The sequence below is a fragment of the Pelophylax lessonae genome (assembly GCF_965119305.1).
Source record: "Pelophylax lessonae genome assembly, chromosome: 4".
In the NCBI taxonomy this organism is placed as follows: Eukaryota; Metazoa; Chordata; class Amphibia; order Anura; family Ranidae; genus Pelophylax; species Pelophylax lessonae.
Window position 1 is genome coordinate 214,803,832 of NC_138771.1, and position 23,220 is coordinate 214,827,051.

At 46.5% G+C, this 23,220-nt stretch overlaps 1 protein-coding gene across 1 annotated transcript in view; it reads right to left on the reverse strand.

The window, feature by feature from the left end:
- Window positions 1-23,220, reverse strand: part of PLXNB2 (plexin B2) — a 560,635-nt gene that overhangs the window by 69,302 nt on the left and 468,113 nt on the right. The window contains exons 20-25 of the mRNA XM_082254716.1: window positions 18,048-18,278; window positions 8,263-8,439; window positions 7,250-7,386; window positions 6,716-6,816; window positions 5,475-5,704; window positions 4,976-5,154 (exon numbers count right to left, since the gene is read on the reverse strand). Coding sequence (XP_082110842.1) covers window positions 4,976-5,154; window positions 5,475-5,704; window positions 6,716-6,816; window positions 7,250-7,386; window positions 8,263-8,439; window positions 18,048-18,278 — 1,055 coding nt within the window. The remainder of the gene's footprint in view (window positions 1-4,975; window positions 5,155-5,474; window positions 5,705-6,715; window positions 6,817-7,249; window positions 7,387-8,262; window positions 8,440-18,047; window positions 18,279-23,220) is intronic.

Consider the following 23,220-nt stretch of genomic DNA (forward strand, 5'->3'; position numbering starts at 1 on the left):
TAACGCGTCCGACGCGTCTGCCCGAGGGTCGCGCGTCCTTGCCACGAACCTCTTCACCTTGAAGTTGAGGCGAGACGCGAACAGGTCCACATCTGGAAGACCCCACTTCGCGCACAACATCTGGAAGACAGCCGGGTGGAGAGACCATTCCCCCTGATCCAGGGTCTGGCGACTCAGATAGTCCGCCTGCCAGTTCTCCACTCCCGGAATGTGAACCGCCGTTATCGCCGGGACATGAGTCTCGGCCCAAGATAGAATGTCGGCCACTTCTCGAGCCGCTCGGGCACTCCTGGTGCCCCCTTGGTGGTTGATGTAGGCCACCGCCATGGCATTGTCCGTCTGCACCCGAACCGGGCAGCCCTGCAGCCGGTCCGTCCAGCGATGAAGACAGAGCCTTATCGCACGCAATTCCAGAATGTTGATCGGGAGGGAAGACTCCCCCTCCGACCAGGTCCCCTGGGCGGACAGAACGCCCAGAACACCACCCCAGCCCGACAGGCTGGCATCCGTGGTGATTACCGTCCACGAGATCGGACGAAACGACTTGCCCCCGGACACCAACGGGGACTGGAGCCACCACAGAAGGTTTTCCCTGGTGCGATGACTCAACGAGATCTGAAGATCCAGAGATTGAGGTCGCCCGTCCCACCTGGACAGGATCTCCGCTTGGAGACCCCGCGTGTGAAACTGCGCGAAAGGAATCGCCTCGAAGGCCGAGACCATCAATCCCAGACATCTCATACACGTCCGCAGAGACGAGTGCGGAACGTCCCTGAGGGACCCGACTTCCTCCTGAAGAGTCCTGAGTTTGTCTTCCGGCAGGAAGACCTTCGCCTGCACCGAGTCCAGTATCATTCCCAGATAGGGGAGACGAACCGACGGACTCAGTGTCGACTTTGGAACATTTATCGTCCAACCAAACTCCTGCAGAGTTTGCATTGTGACAGACAGGTCCTCCTCCAGACCCTGACTGGTCGCAGACCGAACCAGAATATCGTCCAGATACCCCAGGACAGAAATGCCCTGGGCCCTCAATAATGCCAGAACCGGTGCAAGCACCTTGGTGAAGACCCGCGGAGCCGAGGCGAGACCAAAGGGCAACGCCACGAACTGGTAGTGATCCTCCGCAATGGCAAATCGAAGGTATCTCTGATGACCCTCGAATATGGGGATGTGAAGGTACGCATCCTTCAAATCGATGGAGGCCATGAATTCCCCCGGAACGAGGGCAGCCACCACCGAGCGCAGGGATTCCATGCGGAACTTGCGAACCCGCACAGAGCGGTTCAGAGCCTTCAAGTCCAGAATCGGACGAACCTTGCCCTCCTTCCTGGGCACGGTGAACAGATTGGAATAAAACCCCCGAAATCTGTCCCGATGAGGCACCGGAACCACCACTCCCTGAGCCCTTAGGTCCCGCACCGCCAGGTGCAGATCCCGCAGGCGCTCTGGAGACAGTTGAAGATTTGAGGGAAAAAATCTGCTCTCCGGCCGAGAGAGAAACTCGATCTTGTAACCAGATCGAACGATTTCCAGAACCCATCTGTCCCGCACACGGGCCAACCAGGGCTGAAGAAAACCGAGCAAGCGTCCCCCCACCCCAAAACTGGGTGAGGGCGCCCCTTCAGGCCGAACTGTTATGGGCTGCAGGTCCGGATTGGCCGGACTTCTGTTTCCCAGACCAGGGCTTCTTCTGAGAGCCTCGGCCTTTGAACGGTTTGCCCTTGTAGTGCGGCCGAAAGGCACGAAAGGACCCCTGAGGGGGCCGAAAATTAGCATGCTTCTTCCCAGAAGCCCCCTTAGCCTTGGGGAAATGGGGCAAGAGAGTGCTCTTACCCCCGGTGATCCCCTTAATCAACACATCCAGGGACTCCCCAAAAAGGCGAGACCCATCATAAGGCAGATTGGCTAAGGTCTTACGGGAAGATTGGTCCACCGACCAACATTTCAACCAAACCAGGCGGCGAGACAACACCGCCACGCTGTGCACACGTGCAGCCAACGGAATCAGGTCCAGGTCCGCATCACACAGATACATGACACCCTGGTGGATCTGATCCACCATATCCAGGGTCGCCGCCGAGGCCGAATCGGCCACTAGGACGCGCCTAAGCATCTGCGTCCAACTTGCGATCGCCTGGGCCGCCATGAGAGAAGCAAACAGAGCCTTAAGCATAGAACCCGTAACAGAATAAGTATGACGGGCAAGAGACTCCAGTCTCCTATCCGTGGCATCACGGAAAACAGGGGAACCCTCTGCAGGAATCGCAGTGGCTTTGTTCAAAACCGCAATTGCATGATCCACTGGTGGAGGCACACACCACCGTTCATCAGTGGCAGGCGAGAAAGGATAACGCAGCTTGAATTTACTTGGTACCGCAAAAGGCTTGCGCAGATCGCGCCATTGATCCTTAACAGCGCGCTGAAAATCAGCATTGCAGGGAAAAACCTGCGGCGTCCTGCGTTTCCTCTGCGTCCCATAAGCCGCCAAGGCAGCGGGGGGACACACTTCGTCCTGCAAACGTAGCGTCTGCTTAATGGAAGCAATCAACTCATCCATGATTGCAAGCTCTTCAGGCGAGCCAGGGGGAGAATTATCAACCCCCTCAACTTCAGCCTCTACCTCAGACCCCACTAGATCAAGAGAGGAGCGGGACCCCGATAAGGAGGTCCCTGCCAGAACAGCCCCATCACCTTCACCCTCAGAATCAGAGGACAGAGCAACTCTGGGCCGTTTAGTAGATTGAGCAGCCACCAGCATTTGCACCTGGGCAGCAAGGCCAGCCACAATAGTGGCTAAATCCCCCCCTGGGGGGGAAACAGCGGTCCCCTGGCTTTCCACCAATACTGTAGGAAACTTGCCCTCCTGAGAATCCATTGCCCCTGTAATGCCAGACAACCAAGGGTTAACTGCCCCCTTTTAGCAAGCGCAGCCCACCGCACCACACTCAGGCACAATGAGACCCCCACAGGGAATATACAAACTGAATACAGGCAATGGATAGCAAGAACAGAAGGATAAAACCTGAGGAGACCCCGCTGCTGCTGCTGCCTCGATCGGTGTTCCTGGAAAGAGGAAGTGATGCTGCCAGGGCGCTCTATGTAAGCCTATGGAGGCTACAAGAAAATGGCCGCCGTGCATGTAAACCATGCGGCCGGAGCGGGCGCCGGTAAAATGGCGTCGTTTGGCGCCGAAAACGCCGCTCCACAGTGCATAAAAAACACACACATTACATCCCAATATAAGGATACATGTTAGATCGCCGCAGCGATCGCTGTATATGCCCAAACATGCCAAGAAAAAACATGCCCCACAGCACACAGCTTCTCACACTGCCCAGCCTGACACACACAGTGTCATACAGCTCCCCCCCCCCCCCTTGCAGCCCACAGCATGCAGCCGAGAGATAGGGAGACAAAGCAGTGTGATTAAAGGCAGGTTACACAGTCCCAGACTGAGACCCCCCCAGACAGACAGGTCCCCACATAAATACACTTACCTCACATGGCGTGGGGAACCCGCACAGGCGAACAAACCGCTGCACATGAGGCAGGGAGAGTCGCAATTCAAGACGCACACAATGGAGGTTAAGAAACCGCACAGCGTCCGGTGAGGTAGCCACCTCACCAATCATCCCAGCACCGAACAGGGATGGGTCGTTCACTGTGCCAGGAGCGTTACCTGGCTGAACGCTCGATGGCAGACTGGGAAGCCACTGACCCACGACCTGCGACCAGGGGGATCAGCCCGAGACCCAGTCCGCATGATCCTCTTCGTCCGAAGAACTAACTAATGCTGACAAAAATAACAGCTAAGTAAAGATAGAGAGAAAACTCAAACAAAATATTAAAAAGAAGAAAGAGTCTGGGACAGAAAGTCCCAGCACAGAGAGAGCCAGCCACTCCTGACAAGCTAGACATTAAAACTGGGATATGGTTGCAGGAAGTAGGAGGGTATTGACTGAGGGGACCACCCCTTGAGGGTGGGATATGTTAAAGCTTTATTGTTGACATATTCTGTTGCCTAGCTACTCCTTCGGAGCAAAGTCTAATACCCCATATGTGACGAATATGAAGAGGCGGCGACTGTCGGAGGACGTAAGAGAAAAAAAAAAAGCATCCATTAACCAAGATGTGACATCCCACCCACTGTGTTCTTTCTTGGTTACTGGGCAAGGAGGAGGGGAGGGTACTGGGCTGTCATTTAGGATCTGTATACACCCCAAAATGTGTGATGTTAATACCATGTGACCTGAATAGCTCAGCTAAAACCAGGAAGTGTCCTATCCAGCAATAGAGACTAAACTGAGCATGTGCAGCTGAACTACACTTATTGTACTCATCTGGACTTGTTCAGAGTTAACGTGCAGGAGGGGGAGAAACTGTGCATACAGGATCACACAGCCTTTTTAAACAATGCAGAGAATGAATCACTTAAGTTACACAGTAAGTATAACAAGAATGCTATTCTGCATCTATAGACAGACTTTACTTTTGTGGGTTTAGCAACACTTTAACGGGGTTCAAAACCATGCTACAAACTTAGTTCAAATGCAGTTTATAAACATTGATGCAGACAAGCCCTAAAATGATTGAAAATGTGAAAATTAGACACACTATAACAGTGGCACCTTCTAGGTAACGCCTAGCTGCTGTGGTATGTGTGGAAATGCACATAATTTTGGAGGTTTTGACAAAGCAAAAATGTTTGATACAAATTAGTATAACTAAGACCAATGCCACTAGTTGGAGAGTGAAAAAGAGCAGTAACCCAAAGGAGTCAGAATTCTCCATTCAATAACCCGATTAATTTTAAATGCTCTTTGCGCTTTCCTACTTAAATAAGCCCACTCATCGTGTTTTAGGCACGTATACTAGAGGTAACATGATAATAATATGTTGGATCTTGTGTAAAAAGCTTTTCAAACTCGTATTGTATATCACATACATACTACAATCAAAATATTACGCTTACCTTCTGAGCATCAGTTTGGGATTCTTGGCCACATACTGATCCATTAACTCTACAAATAAGGTTCTCATTATGTCTGTGTAGTATTCTAGTTTTCCATGCAAGGCAACCGTAAGCAGCGAGGCAAAGTAAAGCTTTTCCCTGGCAGAGAAGCCTTTCTGGTTTTCTAGTGTATGGATGAACTAAGAAAGAACAAGGGGGTATACAATTTTAATGTACAAAAAACACCAACTTCTTTATCACACAGCTTCCTGCTGCACCTTCTGTAGATTGACAATTACATATCTTATTTACCTTCACGTTTACAAAATTTCATACAATTGTGCCAAATGTTAGAGGCGATTTTAGGGCCATTGGTGGATATCAAGCAATTCCATGTGCTTAGTGCAACATTATTAAATTCAAAATCAATATGAGTCAGAAGGCAAGGTGATTGTCTAATGTGGGTGCCAGGAAAGAAAATTAGAACATTTATAAATACTGCTATTAACCCAATACTTACAATAGTCAGGAAAGATTTGCTGTTCAGAAGATTCGAAAATTGGTTAAGAGCCTGCTCCACAATTTGGCGTCTTGCTTCTGGAATGTCCAGTTTGCCGGTGATCATTACATCTTTTTCTCCATCTTTTGATGGCCAGAAGAAAACCCTGTCTGTATAGGTCTTGTAATCCAGGACTGGGATGCCAGCTTCATTGAGGTCACTGGTCTGATCTTCCATCTCAATCATGAGATCTAAAAACATTATAAACCATATAAACTTGATATAATGCCATGCTAAGTGTTAGTGTCAGTGTCTGGTATCCATATGCCTAAACTCTCTGTGAAAACTGTGTTCTGCTTAACTCCTATTGCTATAAGACCTTATGAGACTTTGTGCACATAAAAACCTGAGCTACAGTGCGGGCTGGGGCGGTGAAAGATTATTGACACGACCATCATTTAAAGAGAATTGAGCTGCAATCAAGCATTATCTCAAATAACCACAACATGGACAAAGCTTGTCTCTATACCAGAACATAACATAGCTAATATGTTTTCACATTTAACCTAAGTCTGTTTAAAAATGTAACAGTTAGGTTGATCAAAAATTCATAACAACGTCACCCTCTATGGAGATGCTTTATAAATACGACTAATGTCCAGATCTAGTTGCCTAAATTTCCCCATATATGCACTGCTGCATCCCATAATTATTTTCTCTGCCTCAGATGCTAGTGCTTAAAAGTGCTTCCAGAAAGTCAAATTTACACTACTGCCCAGGAGTGGCAGTGCAATCTGCTTAGGAGCCCTCGGCACCCTGAAAATCCTGCACTTACATCAAGTCAGGACATGGGTATATATTGGCTGTCTCTGGGTGTAGTTTTAGTACATATGGTTGGCAAAGCCATATTCTCTATTGCAGCGACCAAGATATTTTCCACGACACTGGATTTGCTGCACAGTACAATGCTTACATCAAAGGTATACGCTTCCATTGACATTACTGCTGCAGATAGAAGGGAAAGGGATTCTGAGTTACTGATGAAAAGGGATGCTTATCGATTAACGATAAACACAGAAAATGCGCATGGATATCGGCAAGGTTTACATCTACGCCTTAAATAACACTGGGCATCCCAAAGTAGACATTACATATAACATATGTAGATGACCAATACAGATTGGGTGAAAGGCGGATACATTTCAAGTTTACATTATGCAGAGAACAAAGAGCATTTTTTACTAGAAATAAACCAATATTACCTGTGAATTCCTTCTTGCAGCGGTCTCTGACACTTTCCTCTAATCCTTCCAGCTGTTGCCTGACTTTCTCATACTCCCTCTCCGCCTGCTGACTCTTCCTCCTACAGAAATAACAGTGATCTATTAGAGACTCTTTCAAGCACACCAAGCCAGTAATGAAGTCGGCAGGCTGTACAGGATATACATTTTTACAGATACAAAGCAATGTTTTTTTTGCTTTGGATGTAGACTTGTAAAAATACCCATTCCCAGAAGATGCCAAAAATAGCAGAACTATTCGAGCACATACGTAATTGCCAACTGCTTTGCACACCTGTGTTGAGTGCTGGATCTTACTTTTATTACACAAAATTCATGGCTTTACGGAGAATTCTGTTCTTTTTCTAGTTAAACATGGGTTTGCATCTCTTTTGGACAGAATAATGTTAAATGAACCACACTGACATAAGTAAGCAAGAAATGCAAAAAGGCATGACAAGGTGAAGCCACAGAGACCTTAAAAAATACTAATCTAGAAAAACACAAACCACTTACCGGTAGAAATAGATAGCTATACCAATGATTAAAATCATTGGTATGAGAACCACAGGAATGATGATATTCAGAGGTATTACTGGTGACTGTCCATATTCTACTTTTCCCAGGACCCATTCTCGGTTCCCAAACTGAACCTAAACGCGGGAATAAAAAAAAAAAAAAAAGAAAAGACTATATGACAAATCTTTGTTAAAGCATTTGAGTGGTGTACAGTGAGGCAGAAACTACAAATCAATGAGGTTTCATTCCTCTTATATAAATGGAAGAGCTAACTACTACATGGATAGTAAAGTGTCTAACTCATTCAGCCTAAATCTATTTAATGGGTGTAGGGAAAACAACCTGCCAAAGGATGCAGTTGGAGGATGCACTTTACAAAATGTAATGTTTCTTTTACTTTGATTTAAATCATTTCATTAAACTGAATATTTAACTTTGCCATCACTGCAAACCCAATTAATCCAAGTGAAACACTGCACACAATGAGAGCCCTTTCACACTGAGGTGCTTTTCAAGTGCTTTGGCGCTAAAAGAAAGCACCCGAAAAGCTCACAAAAACCTATCTTGCAGCATCTTTGGAATGCCTCAAAAATGCCCCTCTCTTTTGAAATGAATGGAAAGCGCCTGAAAAGTGCTTCAAAAAACAACTCAAAATATTTCTTGAAGCAGTTTTTTTAGTCACGTGTCGTCCTCAAAAAAAAAAGCTCACTACTAACGACTGAAAAGCGCCGCAAAAGCATTTAGCTTTTTATGGGCAGTTTTCAAGCCTCAGTGTGAAAGAATAACTCCATAATGCTCTGAATAACGCAAGGAAAAAAACATATTTTTGAGAGAGTCATTTCATGGAATGCAATTTTCCCAGAAAAGAAAAACAAACATACATCTGACACCTGGGGTGCTGAACCCTCCAGTACAGCCAAAATTTCCATAATGGACCTATAACATGGCAAGCAAGATGTAATTAGCAGAAAACAGAAGACAAGATCTGTCTTAGAGAACGCAGAACATACTGTAAATTCTGGCAAGTTGTCTGTGGTGTCCCTCTTATGACGTCTTCGGGGTTGAGGCTGCTCTTCGGGTGGAACACAGTATAAATCCGTTAATGTCAATGTACTTATCTTGCAAATACTTTCTCCAACATATGCCTTAGCTTCTTGCATGGTCATTGCAGCATTCAGGTTTTTTCCCTACATACACATAAGAAATCAATAATGCACAACATTAGGTGATGAGATTGCCAATGCTGGTTCATTATATAACTATTTTATGATATATCAAGTTCAGCCATAAATAAAATTTCAGTTATAAAAGGAGATTGGCGGGCTGGGTACTCCACTGGCTTCTGGACTCCACATTTTCTATCACAAAAGTAATATAAAATAAACCTAAAAAGGGAGAGTGGGACTTCTTTCAATGACTGAGGGTCCCCGAAAGACAAACCAAAACCAGTCTCACCATTTTTAAGATGGATGAACCCTTAAAGAGAATTCCAGTCATTTGTAGAAAAATTTAAAAACCAGCACCTACAAAAACTGCAGCTGCTGACTTTTAATAAAGAGGTACTCGCCAGAGAAGGGATCCAGAGTGGTCACCTCCTGGAACAGTTCACTGGTCTCTGAGTCCCCGTAATCTTGAGTGCGGGAAGCCAGCTATGATTTTCTGCTGGCTCACAGCCGACACTGTGCATGCGTTTTGTCAATGACCTTGCAGCTACCTAGGACCTGTGACAAAGTGGTAACGGGTACCTACAAGAAATCGGTACATATTATATATTATATACATTTATATTAATAGCAGAGGAGAGAAGGAAAAGGAGTAGAACTTCTGATTTTATGTGAAGTTATGCTTTAACATGATGTTCAAGTCTCAGGGAACCCCTACTAAAATTACCGTATCCACAGCTCACTGTACATTAGTGCTATTGTCAAGGAGAAAAATGCTCCTTATATTTGTAGTCAGTGAGAAAATTCCCCCTTAAGGAAAGCAAAAAAGATCATTGGTTTCAGTGCCAACTTATCAGAGGAGCAAAAATTGCTCCTTCCTCAAGATTCCCTTAAAACAACCTCTGAATGAACTCTAGGGTTCCATGAAGCCCTTTAAGAACCATTATATTGTTTGAGTCTGCATCATTTTTAAGACATGAGCACCCTCCCCTTTTTTGTGCAATGTTTACAGAAACTGCTGCCAAACAATAACTACATGTAGCTTAGGCTGCATCCACATGTCAGCTTATAATCGCGGGCAGAACCGCCGCGGTTCCGCCCGCGATTCGGAGATTTATTGCAAATCGCGGGACGCCTAGCGTTGCCCGTTGATTTGCAATAGCCCCCCAAACGCCGAGCGATGTTGCCGCGATTTACGCCCGCCGAATCGCGGCAACATCGCGCAAACAAAATCGCGGGACGCAATACGCTCCAAAGAAGCTCTTGTACTTTTTTGGAGCGTATTGCGTCCCGCGATTTTGTTTGCGCGATGTTGCTGCGATTCGGCGGGCGTAAATCGCGGCAACATCGCTCGGCGTTTGGGGGGCTATTGCAAATCAACGGGCAACGCTAGGTGTCCCGCGATTTGCAATAAATCTCCGAATCGCGGGCGGAACCGCGGCGGTTCTGCCCGCGATTATAAGCTGACATGTGAATGCAGCCTTATTAATTCACCTAAAAAAAAAAAAAAAAAAAACATAAAAACACCACTTTATTTTGCCTTTGCTGGGAAAAGCCATCTTAACTTTGACAATGAAAGTTAGACTGTCAATCATAGTCTGTACATTAAAGGCACCTCATGTGCCATTGCTGTATGTATACATGGACAACTAAGAGGTGTGGGTGCAAAGACAAGGGAAGTGGATTATGATGGCACCACTATATTTGTAGACCTACTATGGCCTCCCTTTAAAAATATATATGTACTGCAGCCTCCAATTAAGAATGCATCTGGTTTTCTCCAAGACCCCCAGCAAAGTCCCAAATATACCTGTTGATCCTGCCAATGAAGTCCTTCTGATGCAGCTTCCCATGATGGTGTTACAACAATTCTGCTTCTGAATTAAAGGCATTGTTGTCACTCATATAGGCTGTGCCTGATGCATTACAGAAGGGTGAAAAAATGTTTCATGGGGTGCAGCTATCAGCATGTTCACTACTGATTCAGAAGCCTGTACCTTTCAATCACAACATGGCCACACCCATTCCTGCCCACACTACTGACAGCACTGCCTGAAACTCTCCCACTGTGAGCTGAAGTGTCTGGGAGGGGGGTGTGTGAGACACAAATGAAGGAAGAACTGGCTCAGGGGTGGTAAAGGTTATTCTGTTTACTTGTGCATGACTTAACTGGGTTTGGAAATAGTTTAGACTGGTATATAGGAGTCTTTAGTTGCTGTTGGTTCAGATCAATTTGTGTCTGCTTGCCATCACTGCTGTATAAAATAATATAATGTAATGTACTCCTAAATACTATACTCTAGAAAAACTGATACTTTACTACATAGAATAAAAAAAAGGAAACTAAAGGGTACAAGGGTTCAATTCAGAGCTATGAATTGATCTCTGGAGACACAAATACAGATGACAGTAATGTTTTAGTTTATGTAGCGTCAGAAGCCCTTAATGCTTTCCTTGCATCTGTTACACAAAAAAATTATGTTGTATATTAAAAAACAAATATATATATATGTTTTATTTCTCAAGTTTAAAGTATATAGTTTAGCTTGATAATGCAAATCACAACAGTTTAGAATCAATAGGCTATAACCTTCCCCCATAGATCATTTTATAAAACGAACACTAGAGAGCACTATAAGCAACCTTTCACACATATGGTCTGTTCAGTTCATCAGTTCAGTCACATCAAAATGTATCAGTTTTTCATCAGTTTTTCATCCATTTTTCATCCCTTTGTCGTCTGTTTTTCATCCATTTTTCATCCTTTTTTTTTTTTACATCCACTATCAATGCAAAAACAGATGAAAAATGGACCGTTTGTCCATTTATTTTTCGCCCCACCCGTTTTTTTTTGACGGATGAAAAATAGGACATTCATCTGTTCAAAAAAAACGGACATTGATGGAAGCAGATGAAAACGGATGTTAGAGGATGATCATCATTTTTACATAGAGATGCAATGATGTCTGTTTTTCATCCGTCAATGGACCTATGTGTGAAAGGGACATTTTAAACAGACGACGTTATGCCAGGCTTCTTGTCCAAAATTATCTAAATATGTTAAAAAATTTACTCTCACCAAAAATAATTGGAATTATTGCCCACAAAACAGCAGCATCCTTAGCAGCCTTTAAGTCCACCTGGCAAAAAAAAATGTAAAGGTATGTACTGAAGACCGGGTTGCAACCTTGCAAACTTGAGCCACTGAAGCCTGATGACTGATGGCCCAAAAGGCCCCCAAATTTCTAGCAAAGTGTGCCTTTACATGAAAAGGCAGAACCTTACCCTTCAAGTCATAGGCTTGGGCAATAAGCTGCTGAATTCACCGTTTACTGGTCAACTTAGTAGCCGCCTGGCCTTTCCTAGAGCCTTTCGGACTGACAAACAATGAACAGAGAAAAGGATTTTATGGTAAGATAAAAATCAAGTTTTCTCTTTCGTTCATTGACGGACACAGCTCCATAACTTCTTTGACCCTGAGGACGTCTCAAAGCAGTGTCAGTATGAAGGGTGGGAAACACAGCAATACACAATTCCCAAAAAGGCGAAACATAGCCAACTATGTAAAAGAGGTAAAAGAGGAGCTCGACCAGGAACAAATGGAGCTCACCAACCAAGAAAAAAATACACCCTCAAGAGGCAGGAGCCTCTGCAACAACTGCCTGCAGAACTTTGCGGCCGAACGCAGCATCCGCAGATGCAAGTACATCCACCTTTGTGAATGTGTGTACAGACGAACTAGTGGCCACCTTGCACACCTGGACCACTGACGCCTGATGACGGAAGGCCCAGGAGGCACTAAGCGCCCTTGTAGAATGCGCTTAACAGGGAAAGGAGTAATCTGACCCCTGATATAATAGGCCTGCACCACCGTCTACCTAATCCATCTGGATATGATCGCAGCAGATGCGGCCTGCCCCATACGAGATCCATCCGTAAGGACAAAAAGAATCAGATTTTCTAATCGACTCAGTTGCCGCCAGGTACACCCTGATTGCCCGAACCACATCCAGGGAATGTAAGGCAATTTCTTTAGGAAGTTTTGGTTTAGGGCACAAAGAAGGCAACACAATGTTTTCATTTAAGTGGAAACCCAAGACGACCTTAGAAAGGAACGACTGACAGGGACGGAACACCACTTTGTCCCTGTAAACCACCAGGTAAGGTGACCAACAGGACAACGCAGCAAACTCCAATACCCTGCATGCAGAAGTAATAGCCACCAAGAAAGTCACCTTCTGTGACAGAGTAAGCAGAGGAAGGTCACGAATATTTTCAAAAGGTGGTTTTTGGAAGAACCAACAGTACCAAATTAAGATCCCACGGATGTACCAGGGACCTCACCGGAGGAGCCAAATGGCGAACCCCAGGATGAAAGTGTGAACCAAGGAATCTGCAGCCAACGGTCGTTGGAAAAAAATGGCAAAAGCTGAAATGGTGCCCAGAGCCAAGCGCTTATCTACACCCTGTTGTAGAAACTCCAGCAGACGGGACACGTAAAAGGAACGGGGAGAACCCCCCTCCCACGAGACTCACACAAAGAAATGTATGCCCTCCAGACTTGATGATCAACCTTCCTTGAAGTAGATTTTCTAGCTTTTTTTTTAACAGTGTAGGAATCACCAAATCCGACAACCCTCTATCCTTCAGTACCTGGCTTTCAATAGCCAAGCAGATAAAGCCAGCGACCGTAAAGCAGAATGAAAGATTGGTTCTTGAGACGTAATATCTTCTCTGAGAGGGAGTCTCCAAAGAGCATCGGCTACCAGCCTTACTAGGCCTGTGTACCAAGACCCGGGAGGCCAGTCTGGAGCTACCAGAATGACTGGAATCCCTTCTGCCTCTATTCTGTGCAGAAGTCTCGGCAGAAGTTGTAATGGAGGAAAAGCGTAAATCAGATGATACTGACCCCACGGGGCCACCAGAGCGTCAGCGGTGTCGGCCAAAGGATTCCAAGACCCTGCCACAAACCTCCGAACCTTCCAGTTGAGACAAGAAGCCAACAGGTCCACATCGGGGGTCCCCCACCGGAGACACAGTTGTTGAAACACTTCCAGATGAAGAGACCATTCGCCCGACTCCAACGTCTGTCGACTGAGGTAGTCTGCCTGGAATGTGCACAGCAGAGAGGATTGGAACATATTGTTCTGCCCACCTTAGAATGAAGGCCAATTCTCTGGCCACTAGGGCACTTTTTGTGACTCCCTGATGACTGACCTATGCCACGGCCGTGGCATTGTCCGACAATCTTTACAGGGCACCCCTGCAGACGATCCGTCCACAGGGACAGGCAAAGCCTGATGGGCCGAATCTCCAGGATGTTGATCAGCAGACTGGACTCCTCCTGAACCCAAACTCCTTGAGCAGAGTCTGAGCCCAAGACACCTCCCCACCTGGAAAGGCTGGCATCCGTGGAAACCACTGTCCAGTAAAGGGGGAGAAAGGACTTTCCCTGCCGAAGCGCCAGGGAACTGAGTCACCATATCAGGGATCCCCTCGCACCCTGGCTCAACAAGATCAGATTTGTCCAGGGATTGAGGAATCTTGTCCCACTTGGCAAGAATCTCCTTTTGCAGAGGCCTGGTATGGAACTTAGCAAAGGGAACCGCCTCGAAGGTGGAGACCATCAAACTCCGCACTTGCATGCAAATCCTGAGAGATGACCAATGTTTGGATAACAGGAGCCTAATCAAATGCTTTAACTTCAGCAGTTTTGCCTCCGTAAGAAACACCCGAGCTGAGGCTGAATCCAGAGTCAGGCCCAGGTGTCTAATCGGTTGGCCGGAGTCAGAGTTGAGTTCTGAAAATTCAGTTTCCAGCCAAACTCTTGTAGAGTTTGCACATTGATATCCAGATCATCCTTTAAGACACTGCCCGCAGAAGGAGATCGTCCAGGAAACCCAGTATGGCGAACCCCCTCTGCCTGAGCAAGGCCAACACTTTTGTGAACACCCGAGGAGAGACCAAAGGGTAACGCCACAAATTGATAATGCTCCTCTCCCACGGCAAAGCAAAGGAAACACTGGTGCCTGACATATATTGGGATATGAAGGTAAGCGTTCTTGATATCGATAGAGGCCAGAAAAACCCCTTGATGAAGGGATGCCACTACCGTGCAAATGGACTCCATCTGAAATTTCTAAACTTGCACAAAGCGGTTCAGAGCTTTGAGGTCCAAGACCGGACAGACCTTGCCTTCCTTCCGGGGAACAGAAAACAGATTGGAATAAAATCCCTGAAAACGTTCCAACTCTAGAACAGGCACAATTACTCCCTGTGATAATAGATCCTGCACCACCCCGTAAAGACCCTGCAGCCGATCTGGGGACAGGCACAAATTGGAAGGGAAGATCGTCGCCGGAGGCAAGGACCGAAACTAAATCTTGTAACCGGACCGAACCAACTTGTGGACCCATTTTTCTTGAATGAGAAAGGTCCACGGGTCTGGAAAGAAACAGACATCCACCTACCCCAGATACGGGTGAGGGCACTCCTTCCGGCAGAGGAGGGCTTGTCTGCAGGACCAGCAGAACCCGCTTTTGACTTTCTAACCCAGGGTCTCTTGGAATCTTCTGCAAAGTTACTGGTGGATCTTGAACCCTTAACCTGCGAGCCAGCAGAACGAAAGGGGTGTTTGGGAGCCGAAAAGAAAGGATCACGTTTACGACGAGGCTCTTTGCTCTTGCCAACCTGAGGAAGAACCTTTAATGATCTCTTCCATAGAAACACTGAACAGGCAGTCTCCCACAAAGGGGAGATCAGTCAGCACCTTTTTGGAAGCCTGGTCCACAAACCAATGTTTTAGCCAAATGATGCGGCAAAGGAACACAGCCGTCACAGACACACACTCTGCAAGCCAAACAGGCCGCATCCAAAGAGGCCTCACAGATATACTGTAACCCCTGTATCAACTATCAGCCAGCTCTGCCAGCTCAGGAGGATGTTTACCCCCTTCCAGTTCCTGGCGCAGACGCTTCGCCCATTCTGTCAGTCTGGGAGACCAAGTTGATGGCAAACACAGGCCTCAAAATTGAACCTGCCACGGTGAAAAGGTATCGGACCAGAGCCTCAGCCCTCTTGTCCACCGGGTCTTTAAAAGTTGCTAATGGACTATGGCAATAGACATTTACTGCCAAAATTCTTTATATATACAGTGCCTTGCGAAAGTATGCGGCCCCCTTGAACTTTGCGACCTTTTGCCACATTTCAGGCTTCAAACAAAGATATAAAACTGTAATTTTTTGTGAAGAATCAACAACAATTGGGACACAATCATGACCCAGTGGGGTCACGTCCGCGGCGGCAATATCAACCTCAGAATCCGAGGAGGAAGAGGATACAGGTGAAAGCGGGGGGGGGGGAGGCGCTTCTTGCTAGGCTGCTTTTGAAGGGCCATATCAACTTTGGACACTAGTGACTGCAGAACCGCTGTTCTGACCACCAGGGCCAGAGGGTACCACAGCTTCCGAGAGTGGGTCAGGTGGTGACATGCTCCAGGGACTCCATTTTTAACCTGGGGACCACCTGCAATATTTGAAAAAAATTGCTAAAATAATTCACCCCATCACTGCAGCAATACTACAAGTCCCAGCGCACCAGCGGTGCTGCTATAGCAGAAAGAGGGAGCTGCACCCCGCTGGGACTCACCACCACCAACTTAGGGAAGGACCCAGTGTGTCCTGTTGCTTGCCATGCGGCGATCAGAGAGAAAGAGGAAGCACTGTCACAGCCACTAGAGGCCCACCGCCGGAGACGGGGGACACTACTCACCACACCTGCGAACCTAGCGGGCACTACTAGCAGTCCACCCCACCATCTTGGAATGGGGATGCTGCGGCCAGAGGTACGCTGTGACTAAGTTAATGACCAGTGTCGTGACCAAGGCTATGTGTCCTCGCGAGGTGTTTCACTCGCCTGCCAGCCCCTGTCCAGTGGGGCTATGTCGCGGCCAACCTAGGGCGGAACTAAGGTTGGTTCACGCTCGCTGGCCAGACTGGGAAGATCGTAAGGATCTAGGACATCCTGTGCGTCACCCAGTCTGGCAGTTGATTGTAGCTCTCACAGGAACAGAAAATAATAAAAAGAAGAAAAAATTCTGTTTGAAAAGGAAAGAATGCCAGGACCTGAGATCCCAGCAAGGAACTACGTCCTTACTCCTGACTAGGCAGAAAAAAATGGAAGTCCTATAGCAGGAAGTGGGAGTATACCCCCTAGGACTGCCCTATGGGCATAGTCAAATTTGTTTTCGCCTAGTCCTACTTCTATGGAGAGCAGCATAACCCAAGGGTCAAAGAAGATATGGAGCTGTGTCCGTCAATGAATGATAGAGAAAGCTTGTTAACTCTGAGGCAGGCATAAAGACTCCAAAGAGGAAAACTTTACTGATGAGGATTCAGCAGGAGGTAACCTGAAATCAGATCGAATCATCTCAGATTGAACTAACACCCTCTGAGCTTGGGAGACAGACAGCTCTTAAACCTCTTCAGGCTCAGAATCCACAGATGTGGAATCCACCGTTTGACCTTCAAGCTCTATTCCTACCCCCCCCCCATCCATATATCCACCCACTCCTCCTGTATAACTGGAGAGGAATCTGGTGAAGGTAATGCTTCCGCTTCTTACCGCCTTGGATGTAAACATACCAGCAATACAGTAAACACCCCTCCATTGCGGGGGTTACGTTCCAGACCCAGCCGCGAAAAGTGAAATTCCGCGAAATAGAAAAACCCTATTAAAATGCATTGTAGGCATGTTTATTTTACTGTCACTGTACGTGTAGAAGCATTTTAAGGTCTTTAAACACACTTTTAAAACAATAGAAACTCATTTAAACACATAAAAGATACTAAGAGACATAGCAAGAGACTATGGAAAACACAAAAATATTTCATTTTTAATGATTTATATAGTAAAATAACATTACAAAAAAAAAACGCGAATTACCGGGACCGCAAAAACTGAACCGCGATGGAGCGGGGGATTACTGTATTTCCCTGTAAGCCAACTAAAGCAGCACCCGAGTCACCCTTAGTGACAGAAGCTGAGGTTGATGTCCCTGCAGTGGCCACAATACCAGACATGTGCAGTGGCTCAGATGCACCAGTCACATCTGGTCAGTTGGGAGAGACAAACTCAGCGGAAACACGGCAAGAATACCTAAAACCTGTTGGTGGCACTGCTGTGCCTTTCCCAGATGTGCTCCCTCCTGCCCACTTTCTGGAAAACATCCTAAGCTTGCTGAGATAACAGGTCTGTGCCAGACTCGCTGAGAAGACACTCCTGCCACACCACACAGCAGTGCACAACAGATTTAATTGATGTGTCGATTGGGCAATGAACTATGGTTTCCCAAATTTGCCTCTGATGTCTTTCGCCCAGTGTTCAACACGTGGCAGGGGAATAGGGATCTGTCCTTTTAGCACAGAGTTGCATGTAGTGACTTTGCCCAAGCCAAGGGATCGCAATGGCAGATAAAGTTCTTATGGTTTGAAGGAAGGAAGAGTGCATTATAGTGCAGCCATTTATTCATAATTTTTTTTTGGGGGGGGGGGGGGGGGGTTAAACTTCTAAACATACTACATAAAGCAGACACCTAAAATAACTATTGCCCATCATGCAAAATGACAAATTACCTTGGCATGAATTAGATTATTCACTTGCTTCAGTATGCCATCTGTGAAGTTATCAAAAATTGGATCAGATATGTAACTGAAAGAAAGTTCAGCTGTCTGTAGAGGTGTTTCAAAGCCATCCATTTTAATCCGACAGATAACCTCAGATTTCAGGTGATGTTCCAACACTTGTGGAGAGGAGAATATTATTATCGTGTCATTGACTTTCTCAAGGATGTCTTGCTTTTCTATCTGTAAAGAGTAAAAGAAAAACGCTAATCTCTCTGAGAACATAATGAGGGCAACTGCAGGACTTAAATGTTTCAAGGTGAAAGGGAGTAAAGATAGATCAAGGAGATGTTGAGTGACACAGTAAAATAATCAATAATAAAGACTGAAAAAGAAATAGAAAATGTAAAATAGAGAAAAAAACCCCTACAAATATGTAATATCTTTGGAGGACTAATAATGAGCAAGACAGAGACATTTATAAATACTGTTAAAAATAATATAATATTTTTTTTTATGGGTAAGACTATACAACATAAGTTTCAAATATGGCCATTTTTACTTTGTAATAATGAGCCCTCACTACAATTAAGGGTTAATACTGTATTTTCCCTGATGACAGAAAAAAAAAAAATCGGATTTTTGTAAGATCTTACCGTAAAATCCTTTTCTCTTAGCTCATTGACAGACGTAGTCTTCTTGATTCACATCAATTGGGTTATATTGTCTCCGCAGGAGTAGGACTAGGCAGAAAGAAAAAACGTTCTGGCTCCACCCTAGGGGCAGTCACAGAGGGTATATCCTCCCTCTCTCTGCTACAAGGAATCAGTTCTGTTATAAAGCAGCAACAGAGAATTTAACCCAACCCAACTCAATGATAGAGGGGCGGGTACTACGTCTGTCAATGAGCTAAGAGAAAAGGATTTTACGGTAAGATCTTACAAAATTCCGATTTTCTCTGTCGCTCATTGACAGACGTAGTCTTCTTGATTCACATCAATTGGGACATCCAGAAGCAGTGCCACAAATGAGGGGTGGGATTGACAGAAATCAAAATCCAATCTAGAAGGCCCAACCGGTGCCAACTAGAAGTTTTAAAGGCTCATTATAAGCAAAGAATGAGACTCAAATAAAAATTCCAACGGAAAAAAAACCCTCGAGGTAGACCACTGGTCTCCTCAAATGGCGGCCTGCAAAACCTTGCGGCCAAACGAGGCATCAGACGATGCCATTACATCAACTTTATAATGTTTTGTAAAGGTATGCACCGACGACCAGGTAGCCGCCTTGCACACCTGGACCATACCGAACCGACAGGCACCCTCTCTTCACAATACCCTCTCCACCGGGGTGGGGGGTTGTTGACCACTCCGGACGCCTCGACTCTCTGGTTCCTGGCGTCCAAGCGAGACTTTTAACTCGCAAGGTCAGTCCCTCCAATGGGACTCCGTCGCGGCCGACCCAGTGCGGAGCTCTGGTCTGCACGCGCTCGTAGGCAGAAACCGGGGTGACCACTGGATCTCAACATCCAGCCCGTCGCCCGGCCCCGCATACTTACTTGAATGTGTCGCGGCCGACCAAGCGCGATGCAATGGTCTGCGCGCACTCGTAGGCCGGCTGGGGTGACCACTAGTGTCGCCCAGATGCGGCATAATTGCTTGAAGATCTCACAGGAAAATACACTGGAGAAAACTACCTAAAAAGGAACTTAGGTCCTTACTCCTGACTAGACAGAAAAAAACTGATTCCTTGTAGCAGAGAGAGGGAGGATATACCCTCTGGGACTGCCCCTAGGGTGGAGCCAGAACGTTTTTTCTTTCTGCCTAGTCCTACTCCTGCGGAGACAACATAACCCAATTGATGTGAATCAAGAAGACTACGTCTGTCAATGAGCGACAGAGAAAAGGGATTTTTGACTTAATGTAAAATTCATTTCTCTGATGTTCATTGACAGCCACAGCTCCTGATTAATCTTAACCATTGGGTTATGCTGCCCCCTACAGAAGTAGAACACTAGACAGGAAGAGAAAAAAGAAATCTTGACTACGCCTACAGGGGAAATCCCAGGGGGGTATAATCCCACTTCCTGCCATAGGTACTCAGTTTTGTTACAAGCAGTATCAGAAGAAAAAACCTAACACCATAGAGGGGCGTCAATCAACATCAGAGAAATGGATTTTACGGTAAGTCAAAAATCCCATTTTCTCTTTCGTTCATTGACGGATAAAGCTCCTGATTCTTCTTAATCATTGGGACATCCCAAAGCAGTGTCAAACATGAGGGGTGGGAAAAAGCAGAACAAAATTCCCAAGGCTAACCATAGCCAACCAGATAACATGAAGCTCAACCATAAACAAATGGAGCGCACCTGAAAACTATACACCCTCAAAGAGGACCAGGTCCTCTCAACAGCAGCCAGCAAAAACCTTGCGGCCAAAAAAGGCATCCACAGATGCCAACACAACCACTTTACAAAAAAACTTTGAAAAAGCGTGCACCAACGACCAGGTGGCCGCCTTGCAAACCTGAGTCACTGACGTTTGATGACGGAAAGCCCAGGAGACACTAAGTGCCCTAGTAGAGTGCGCCTACACAGGGAAAGGAGGAAACTGACCCCTGATGCAATAGGCCTGAACCACCATCTGATCTATCTGAAAATGATCACAGAAGAAGCAGACGACAACCCTTTGTGAGGTCCGTCTGACTGAGCACAAAGAGTCTGACTTCCTAAAAGACTCAGTAGCTGCCAGGTACACCCTAATTGCCCAGACCACATCCAAGACATGCAAGGCAATTTCTTTCAGATGTTTAGGCCTGGGAAACGGGGAAGGCAACACAATGTCTTCATTCAAATGACAGTCAGAGTCCACCTTAGGAAGGATTGACGGACAGAGGCAAAACACCACCTTATCCTTGTGAATCACCATATGGTGAACGACAGGATAACGCTGTCAGGTCAGACACCCTGCATGCAGAGGTTATAGCCACCAAAAAGGTCACCTTCTGGGGCAGAGTAAGCAGAGAAACCTCCCAAGCATTTTCAAAGAGAAGCTTCAGTAGAGCTGAAAGCAACACATTAAGATTCCAGGGTGGCAACAGAGCCCGCACTGAAGGAATCAATTTTCGGACATCCTAAACAAAAGGTACACACCAGGGAGTGTGTGGCCAAAGGTCGTTGGAAAAAGACCGCCAAAACCCGATACCCTGATGGCACACAAGGCCATTACGGAAGAAGAGTACTCTTCCCCCCGTGAGACTCTTAACGATATCATCCATGTAAGCTCCAAATAAGCGATCCGCTATAAGAGGAAGATCAGACAAAGCCTTCTTAGAAGTTTAGCCCGCAGACCAGCATTTCAGCCAGACAATACACAGAAGGACCACTGCTGATACAGACAGCCTAGAAATCAAAAGGAGCCGCATCCAAAGAAGCATCACAGACAAACAGAAGCCTCTGGACCAACCGGTCCGCCCACTCAGCAAAGACAGGGGGAAGCTATTCTCCCTCCAGGTGCGGGAGTAAAAGCTTAGCCCACTCGGTGGGAGTTTGCGACACCAGGGCAATAGTAATTACCAGCCTAATTGCTGAACCAGCCACAGTGCACATATGGCGGGCCAGAGCAACCGCCCTCTTATTAGCTGGACCTGTAAAGGTCGGGGACTCCTCAACCAGGATGAAGGGAACTCAATTTGACCTGGAAACCAGCGAGTCCACTACAGATGGGACCGTCCACCTTTTACGCAGTAAATCCTCATAAGGATACCGCAAACAAAAAACACCTAGTAACCACTGCGTTTTCGACAACCCTGCTGTTTTGAGACAATGATGTCAGGATAATCAGAAAGAGGAACACCCTCACCGCTTTGGAAGGCCTGTGGGTGCCAAAAGGAACCGGTGCCTCCGATCTGGCGTCAGCTCCAACCTCCATTTTTAAAGTTTCACGCACTGACACAAACAGTGCATCCACCAGCGCTTATTTAAGCGTGGCTAGAGAAGCAGAGGAATCACCCGCACTATCTGAGCACTCAGGGTGCGTGGACGCAGACCCAGTAGGATCGCTATATACTGAGCACACCCCAAAAAAAAACCAGGGGAGGCTGTCGACTGAGATCCCGCAAAGGGGATGCTGGCCAAGGGTCCACAATGGACCAAAGATGGAACACCAATTGGACCCCGCAAAAAAAAACAAGCGGTCGCTCTCTGATCCCTCAATAGAGGAAATAATTGGACAGAGTCTCCTTCAAAAGGGGGCCGCCCACTGTGACCCGGATGCGCAGGCAGGGTACCTTTGCTAGAACAAGGCAGGTGCCCCACACAATAATGGGGGCATGACTGGCAATAAACATGAAGCGCTCCAACAGTGCACCCGGTCTGAGGGAGGTGCCAAGCTGACCATATGGTGGGGGGGGAATCGGGGGGTCCAACCATCCCAGGGAGGGACCCACGTCCACCCAAAAAACCCTCCAGGGGTAGTGGGAGAACAGCTACTTACCACACCTAGAAACAGGGTGGGCACCGCTCCGGACAGGATACCGCTCCATCATAATGTGGGTGCTCTCTGCCAGGAGGAAACACTGCGACTCAGGCCGAAGTCAGTTCATATGTATCCTCGCGAGACGTTAAACTTGCAGGCCAGCACCCGTCCAGCGGCTATGTCGCAGCCGACATAGTGCGAAGCTGCAGTCTGCACATGCTCGCTGGCAGGCACTTGATTGTAGTTCTCACAGAAACAAAATAAAAAAAGGAGAAAAAATTCCATTTAAATGAAACAATTGCTAGGACCAGCGATCCCAGCAAGGAACAAGGTCCTTACTCCCGACTAGGCAGAAAAAAAAAAATACTGAGTACCTACTGCAGGAAGTGGGAGTATACCCCCTGGGAATACCCCATAGGTCTAGTCAAGTATTTTTTTTTTCCTGCCTAGTGTCTTACTCCTGTAGGGGGCAGCATAACCCAATGGTTAAGAAGAATCAGGAGCTATGTCCGTCAATGAACGAAAGAGAAAAAGGTAAATTCAAGAGAACTATAGTTTTGTACAAGGATTAGTTTGATTTTTTGCTTCTTTTTTTAAAATATCGCCATAAGCCCTCGTTCACATTGGAGTGACTTGTGATGTGATTTGACAGGTCAAATTGCATGACAATTTGCACCCTATTGTTGGCAATGGCCATGTTCAAATCAATG